At 46.2% G+C, this 8,466-nt stretch overlaps 1 protein-coding gene across 2 annotated transcripts in view; it reads left to right on the forward strand.

The window, feature by feature from the left end:
* The window catches only part of ZHX2 (zinc fingers and homeoboxes 2), a 72,446-nt gene extending 65,096 nt beyond the window's left edge, over window positions 1-7,350 (forward strand). For both annotated transcript variants that reach the window (XM_031056743.1, XM_005420699.2), the window contains 2 exons: window positions 1-953; window positions 6,079-7,350. The exon at window positions 1-953 is cut by the window's left edge and continues 1,708 nt beyond it. In XM_031056743.1, the coding sequence (XP_030912603.1) occupies window positions 1-949 (949 nt within the window). In that variant the 3' untranslated portion in view covers window positions 950-953; window positions 6,079-7,350. The remainder of the gene's footprint in view (window positions 954-6,078) is intronic.
* Window positions 7,351-8,466: the final 1,116 nt, after the last annotated feature.

The following is an 8,466-nucleotide window of genomic DNA, read 5'->3' on the forward strand; positions in this document are numbered from 1 at the left end:
ATTTCACCCGTACACAGATCTTACTCCCCAGAGATTCAAGGAGAAAACTCAAGAGCAGCTTAGGACCCTTGAGGAGAGTTTCTTAAAATGCTCTTTTCCTACCCAGGGAGAGTTGGACAGGCTTCGAGTGGAGACTAAGCTGAGTAGAAGGGAAATAGATTCATGGTTCTCTGAGCGGAGAAAGATAAGGGACAGCATGGAGCAAGCTGTCCTGGACTCAATGGGATCATACAGAAAAATTAAGGATCAAGGAACTCCCAATGGTGCAATAAGCCAGGCAGAACTTCTGACTGGCTCTCAGCTGCCTGGTGCTTTATCTGGGTCCTCCACCACATTGAAGAAAACACAAGAGCAAATTCACCTATTGAAAAGCACATTTGCAAGGACCCAGTGGCCATCACCCCAGGAGTATGACCAGCTGGCATCTCAGACTGGGCTCACGAGAACTGAAATCGTTCGCTGGTTCAAGGAAAACCGGTCTTCACTGAGAACAGGGTCACTTAAATGGATTGACCAGTACCAGCAGCAGTGTGCTGGTGATGGTCATAACAAACAAAGCCAGAAAAAGAGCTCAAAACACATTGAGAGTCCAAAGAATGGTAATGAAGTGTCTCGGCAGCATTACCAGGAGCATAAAAAACTGAATGAAGAGAATGGGGGGAAACCAGTGGTGAGAGCAAAAAGAGACTGTGAGCCACTGAAGGACTCTTTGTTGGGGAATCAGGCAGAGGGGGTGGACAGGCTGGAGTGCAGCAACAGCCACGATGGCCATGGCAGTGAGGAGAACGAGGAGCCAGCGGAGGTGAACTGGGTGGAGGTGACAGTGGGCGAGGACGATGCTGCCTCGGACTGTACGGACAGCTGGAGCCAAACAGCCCCTACGGAGGGCCACACAGAGCTGCCAGACTTGGACTCTGAAAGTATATCTGGAGACAATTCCCACGTATAGACAGGTAATGCTGAGGGTGCCCTGGTGCTGGGAGCCTGCCTTCGGCAGGGTGTGCTTCCAGCATTCTGTCGCCCTGCTTCAGTGTAAATCCCTGCAGCCCATCCCTGCCGGATGCTTTGTGCCTGCTGGATGCCTGAACAAAAGAGAGACCCATTCTGCTTGTAAATTAAAGCCAGCCGCACGATAGAGGAGGGGTTAGTGCCGTTTGCCTTGGTTTTTGTCTCCTTGTGGGTCAAGTCCTGGATAAAGGAGGTTTTCTTTTTTTTTTTTTTTTTCAATAAGTGGTTAAACTTTAAAACTTTCTGTCTTTAAACAACCTATAGGTACTTTACATAAAACATGCTAGCTGAGCCGCCCGAAGAAATAGTAGGTAACAGTGGCTGCTAGTATCCCCCTTGCTGAGAGATCACTGACTAGAGGCTGTGCCTGTTTTTGCATCTCAGGTCCTTCCTCTGCAGCATCCTGCCATGTTGAAAACAAAAGGTCACTGGGGGAAGGGCCTAGGACACAGATGCCTCTTTATGCAAAAGCGGGCAAAAAAAAAAAAAAAGTGGGGCTGAAGTGGCTCATGCAAATGTGTTTTCTTCCTCTTGCAAGTGAGAACTCTCTTCAGTCTGGCTTTGTTCTGCTTGCTCTCACTAGAGGCTTAGGAAATGCCCCAGACTAAGCTGTGTGGGTGTTTAGCAGCTCTTCTTCACAGGATCTTGAATTTAAAAGCAAGCTGCAGGGCCTGGCTTTAAGGGAGGGGTGGGGGGTTGTATGATCTTTCTCAATGCAAAAGGACTTGTTATAGGGAGAGCTGAAACCTGTTTCTGATCACAACTGCACAGCTGTAAATCTGGAACAAGCACTGTCAGTAATTCTTGCATGTTGAATTGAGTTCACTGGAACCTGTAACATTTTTTGCTCAGTATACCTGAATCTGGAGTTTGCTTAAACCAAAACTTTAGAGCTTATCTTACAGAAAACTCAGCGTCCTGCATTAAAAACCATGGTGAGAGAACACCTGTTTGAGAAAATTGGTAATTTTCTGGCATCTAATAAGTAAAATATACTTTAACATTTCTTTAAAAAATAAAAATTAAAAAAAAAAAAGCCAGGACTGATAGAAGTGCCTCCACACTTGTCTTTAAGACTTCTGCTATTGTAGCTATCAGTACTTGGATTGAAGCGCCTGTTGCAGAGGTGCAGTGTTTGGCAGTGAGCCCTGCTGCCTAGCACACCACCTTGTCCATGTGCAGTACTTGTCCCAAAGTCTCGTGGACATTCTCTGAGTTGAGAAAAAAAACAACCCTGAAGTGGTATTATTTTTAATTGTGAATTCTTATAGCTAATCTTGAGAAATGTTATGACAGCACCTTTATAACAAAATCTTACAGATTCAGACTGCATTGCAAGGCACTGTCCTGCATTATCCTTGGAGAAGTTGTTAATTAGGGATGTGAGGAGCAGGTGTTACCTGTATGTCAAAGGCAGGGATTAAAGGAAGAAGGATGTGGGAACATCAGCCAGAGGCACACTGGGGTGCCGCTGTTGTGCAGCCACATAAGAAGGGAGAGCCAGGATCTGATCTGCCTTTTAAAGTCAAATGTGTGAGGAATAAATGCATTGTGTGATTCTTTTTCTCTGGGTTGGTATTCCAGAACATTTCCCCCTTCCAGCTACAAATTTTGATTCTGAGGAGAGGGAGCAGATCAGGGGCTCAGAGAGGTGACGGGGAGGAAGGCAGGAGCAGGGGCAGTTGCCTGAAACCCCTGTTTCTTACAGAGCTCTTTTATTATGAAACCAAGATCTGCACCAGCTCCTTGCAGCAGCCCGGGTTTGATGCCTGGGTTTTTGTGCTTGTGAGCAGTGTCAGGTATGGAGTGACCCTCCTGCCTCTGTGCCCTGGTGCAGGTGTTGACCGTAAAGCTTCAGGGCTCTGGAGGTGCTCAGCTGTTACCAGAGAGGAATTTTTATAAGAACTTTGATCTCAGGTAAACTGTTGCTGAGTGATCATTTTCATGAGGAGCTTTCTGGTGGTTGTGTGCTGAATACACCTGCTGAGAAAAGGTGCACTGGAGCTGGACTTCTGCTGCAGAGAGTGTGCAGTAATGGTCAGAGGGCCCTTTTGTCCTCTGCTCCTTGCCACTTTCTCAGTCTGGGGACTTAAAAAATTTCTTTTTAATTTTCCTATATTCTGCCTGTAAGTCTCAGCAGAGGAATGCAAGTGCTGCTCTGTGGTGCACACATGGAGGCATTGCCACAGTTGTTGTGACACAAAATTTGGAATCTTTATACCCCACACTGATGGGACTCAGGGAATAATCTCAACTACTTTTTCTAAGCTTTCATTGGGCAGTCAATCTAAGAAATTTTCAGCTAAAACTTTGGTGTTAAATTAACGAGGTATTATCCCAAGTGACATCCAGGGTCTGACTCAAAAGCAGTGACTTTTGTTTGACCTGACAGAGAGCTTGTTTCTGTCAGTTGCCATAAAAGCTTGATTTTTCCTAACAAGCTCCTCAGGTACCACGTGTAAGAGGTGGACTGAAGAGCTGGCAAGGGATTGCTCTTGTCTCTCACACAGCCACACCTGCTGGGTGAGTCTCTCACTGCTGAGCCACGCTCCAGGCAGGAGCCTGCTCCTTGCATATTCCTGGTGTTGCTCTTTTGCCAGCTTGGTCTACGTAGTCTAAAATGAATGTTTTTTGATGATTGACCTCCATACCCTTCTTGACTGAACTTGTGTGTGGCTTTTGTAAAACCTCAGCTCTTCCAGACCATCTCAGTCACTCTCTTCTCCAGTATGTAGCTTTAGGAGATTTTGGAACTATTAGAGAGCATTTGTGTCATAGCCTACACAGACCTTATGCCTTAAGAAACTGAGTTTTTCCCAAACTGATCCATGTTTGGCAGATTTTGCTGCTGCAGCTAGAGGGCATTTCACAAGGGACTGGGCCTTTGTGAGAGCAGGATTCATGCCAGGCTCTGCAATGCCATTCCAGGGCTAAGAAGAGGCTCTGTTACTAAGTCTGTATCTGAAACTTTTGGCAAAATTGGATTTATTCCATGGAGCAGGTCAGTTTTCTTGAACAGTGAGGCTGAGACCTGTCCCCATAGGGTACCAGGCCTTCCAGATGCTGAGTGGCTGCTGTAGGGTGCATTAAAGCCATCTCTGGAAGTGTTCTGAGGCTGTCATGAAGCTTTGTGTCCCTCCTGTAGTGAGGCCCAGCTGCTCTGTCAAGAGAGTGCTGTAGCTCCCTTTCCATCAGTAGAGAGGCTCCTGCCTTCCCACAGCACAGGTCAGAACTGGGTTCTTGTCCTCTGCCTGTGCACAAACTGACAAACAGAAACTGTTCTGAATTAAACACAGCAAACTACAGCTCAGACAGGAGAGCAGGACCAGAGAGTGCCAGATCTGCTGGCTTTCTTTAGTGTTGTCTCCCTGTGGGGTTTTCCCAAGACCAGAGCTTTTGTTTTTTCTCAGAATGATCTGGTTTTTTCCCCCATCATCACCTTTCCACAGTAAACTCTCTTTTTTTGGAGTTATTTCATGACCTCCTTTTTGAAGCATGAGCCCTGCAAGATGTAGGCACCAGAGCCTGTGGCTCATGGTGGGAACGAGGTGGCTGAACACGCCAGATCGTGATGGCTGTGACCACTGCTCTGTGGAGATTTGCCAGAGTCAAACCATGTGTGAAGGTTGCACAGTAGGAAAAAAAAAAGCCTGAAGGCAGTCATCCATTGCACTTGCTGAATGCCTGATACTGAGCATCAGAGCTAGTCTGGGTCCTCCTGGCATCTCCAGCCCCTTCTGCACTTGCACTGCTGCAGGAACTCAGATGACCTGGTTGCCAGGGACCCAGTGCATTCCTCAGTGTCCAAAACCACCAGTAGTGAACATCACTGAGGTTTCTCACTTTCTGCCCAAGTTCTCACTTCTCTTGGGGTTTAGGGTTTAATTTAGAAAGCACACAGTAGTGTCTGCCACTGGTGCTGGGCTGCAAGTCAGCATCCTGAAGTAACTCAGCAATGGCTTGACCAGTGCAGTGTTCTGATCACCCTGAAACTTTTAAGGTTTTTGCAGTATTCTGATCACCCTGAAACTTTTGAGGGAATGAGGCTGAAGTAGGGAGGACATGCTTTTTCCCCTGAAATGAGTGAGGTGCGTTAGAGACTCAAGCTCTAATATAATAAAGGATTTCAGAGGAAGAAGCAAAACCCAGTGCAGCAATTAAAATTTTCCAATGAGTCAGGATGAACAAGGGCCTGTGTGGGAAGGTCTCAAGGGTGGTGGGAGGACTTTTCCCCTTGATGTTGGTGCAAGCCTATGGCCTTTCCCTGGGCTTGACTGCATTGCAGATGCCAGATAGAGAGAGCCCACTGCTTTTGTGGGAAATTACAGAGCAGGCAGCAACATCCCTGAGAGGTGTGAAATAAGGAGTCAGCTCAGGTTTCAGTGAGCACTGCTGCAGGGTGGCTGAAGAGAATGTTTGCACTTCTTGCACATTCACACCTCAGTGTGGAAAAACTGAGCATAATCCCTGTCATAGAGCCCTTGCTTTTTGCTGGGAACTGGGAATAGGTGTGAATTGGTGCCTGTTTGAAGGTTGGGTTTTGAGGGGTCATCTTTTAATCTCTGGTCCAATTGTGCAGCCTTTATGTAGGTGCAGGAGTGATAGCACAACCAGGAAGCTGCTCTGCAGAGCACAGGCACATCCAACTCTTTCTATTGTCTTTTAGTTTGTATAATTTTCTAAAATAATGTAAAACAGGAAGTATTACAAGGGATTTGCTGGAGGAGAAAGACCTGAAGTCTTCTTGGTTTTAGCACTGTCTGTCCTGTGGCTGCAAAGTGGTTGCCCCAAACATGTGCAGGCATCATTTTGAGTCAGTGTGAGAATCTGTCTGAGCCAAGGCTGGACCATACATCCCTGTGAGAAGTCTATAAGGGATTACTAGCTGGGTGTTACTTGCAGCAAAAGTGCAGCACCTTACCAGATGAGGCTGTGATAAGGATAGGCCTTGGGTGCAGTTAACACAAAACAGTGTTACCACATGTGCAGGGACGTAAACCAGGTCTCATCATAGTTAACAGCTCAAACAGTGCCCTAAAAAATAACACGCTGCTGTTGTAATTTTTGCAGGGGTACTCCTCAGCTGCACTGTCCTGATGTTGAAGGGGAAATGCTCTCTGAAAATAGAAGACAACTCTATTTTCCTGCCTGGGTGAGAGAGTGTGTTGTGACTCCAAGTCTCAAACCCCGCTTGTGGAGGCACAGTGAGAAGAAATATTCTCATGGAGCATCACCATGGAATTGTTGATAGTGCCAAAGTCCTACTACTGCATTACAAAAGAGAAGAAAGAAGGAGGAAAGGGTCCTTGTACATAGTTTTCTCTTAGTTTCTCTCCCACCCACTTTCCTGCCCTGCCTCTTCCTCTACTGGAACAGATTTGTACAACATAAAAATTTTGTTAATTTTTTTAATAGGTGCAAGTTATTCTTGCATATAATGCAATTGAGAAATTTTGGGGTTGGTTGGGGGGAGGGAAGTGTCTTTTGTGGAGGAGGGAGATTTTTTTTTTCCTGAAGTGTTTTAAGAAAGAGTTGCAATCTTTTGGAGTTGTCTTGGTGCAGATCAACACCTGAGCCCAGATGCCCACTCCAGTTTACATTTCAGACCAGCTAAACATGTTCTGGAGCAGTGGGGTTTGTTTTTTTGTTTTTTTCTCTTGTTGTTTTGACTTTTTTGTTTTGTTCTATGGCCACCTGCTACTGATTGAAATATTTAAATCTCTGCTTTTCCATGCTCCTACAAGGCAAGTCTTCTCCAGCTCCTGTACTTCACTTTTCACCAGCCAGCCCCAGCTGTGGGTCTCTGAAGATTTGGCTAGAACGCCTTTTTTTGATCCTTGGTTTGGTTTTGGGGGTTTTTTTAGCACTTTTTGTTTAAACATGCATTACAACTCCCAGAGGGGTTGGAATGAGGAAATGAAGATGCTTCATAATCCAAATTTATTTGTGTTTCTTTGGCTGGTACAGTGATGGACACCATAACCAGCAGCTGCCCTCCAGCTTTAGACGTTGTAGCGCACAACAGAAGTTTCTTATTAACCCTTGCCACTAAATTTTTAGATCACTCTTAGGTTCCTGAGTGCACTTTTTTTCAAATACTGCTAATTTGGATTTGTGTGGGGATGTCTGTCTGTGCATGTGTGAGGAGGGAGCGGAGGGGAGCAGGAGCCTGGGTGCAAGAGCTGCCCAGTGCGTTCCTCTGAGGCGCTGGGGTTGGAGAACTTGCCCGCCCTTCAGTGTGCTGCACAAACAGGATGCTAGGGAGTTTGAATAAATCCAACTTTTCTAACTTGTTGCTCATTTGTTGTAACTCAATAAAACAAAGGCTAAAAATTTTGGTAACTTTTTTCTCAACTCTTTTGTTTTACTCTAAAAGAAATAAATAAAACCCAAGAAAACCAAACCCCGGCCAACCTCAGCCCAAACTTTGTGCACAGGAGTTTGATGTCTTTAGAGCTGCAGTGAGGGTTTTACTGGTTTTGCAGTATTTGGCAAATACTAACTGTATTAAAGTGAACTCCCTGAATACTAATGTTTATTCCCCCCTGTCAGTGAGCTGTTTCCTGCAGGAAGGATGCAGACAGTGCCTGGGAATGAGCCTTTGGGGAACACCTTTTATTTTGATTGCAGATTCACAAACTGAACGAATGAATGAAACCACCCCTGTGATTCACCCATATGGAGTTATTTTTATTAATCATCAGCACAACATGTAACTGTAGAGGGTGGTTTGCAGTGGGTGGCAACAAGTGAATTAAAGTTGTCTGGTTCCTTGCTGAAGAGGAGTGACTGGATGGGGCAGCACTTTGTTTGCTGCATTTGTGTGCAAAAGGTGGGGAAGTGACAGCAGCAGCTCCCTGGGCACAGGCTGCCAGACAGGGAGCATGCACATGTCCCATCACACACAGCTCAGGTGTTCACCTGCAGGGTGGGGGCAGATGCCTGTGCAGTCATGGATGCACAGAGCATGTGACCAAAAAGAAAATGCATCTGAAGATGTTTGTCCAGAACTCCAAAGCTGTAACTGAAACTAATTGCCACTTTTCTTTCCACTGCTTGTATGAAAGGATGGTAATCGTTTAATTGCCCTTATGAAGTTTTTAACAGCCCCTTGATGGCTTAGTGTTGCAGTTTGCATCTCTCCTGTCTGACTTGTGTTGTACATCTGTGTGTTTGGAGCACTGACCTACTTAACTAGCAGTGCTCCTGGGGAGCTTAGCAAGAACAAGACCCACCTGGGTTTTTCTGTATTTGTGCATCCCAGACACCGTGGATCAGGGCACAGGTCTGGGGCTCTTGGAGATCTCCGCAATTCAAATGAAACAACAGCAGTGGCCCCGCAGTCTGTCATCACACAGATAATACATCAGAGGCTGTCCCCCAGCAAGCAGGCTGGCACAGCCTTGGCCAGGGTGGCAGCCTGGTGGCACTGAGGGGCTCTGTGCAGGCAGGCCATGG

This window comes from Geospiza fortis, unplaced genomic scaffold (genome assembly GCF_000277835.1).
Source record: "Geospiza fortis unplaced genomic scaffold, GeoFor_1.0 scaffold111, whole genome shotgun sequence".
Classification (NCBI taxonomy): Eukaryota; Metazoa; Chordata; class Aves; order Passeriformes; family Thraupidae; genus Geospiza; species Geospiza fortis.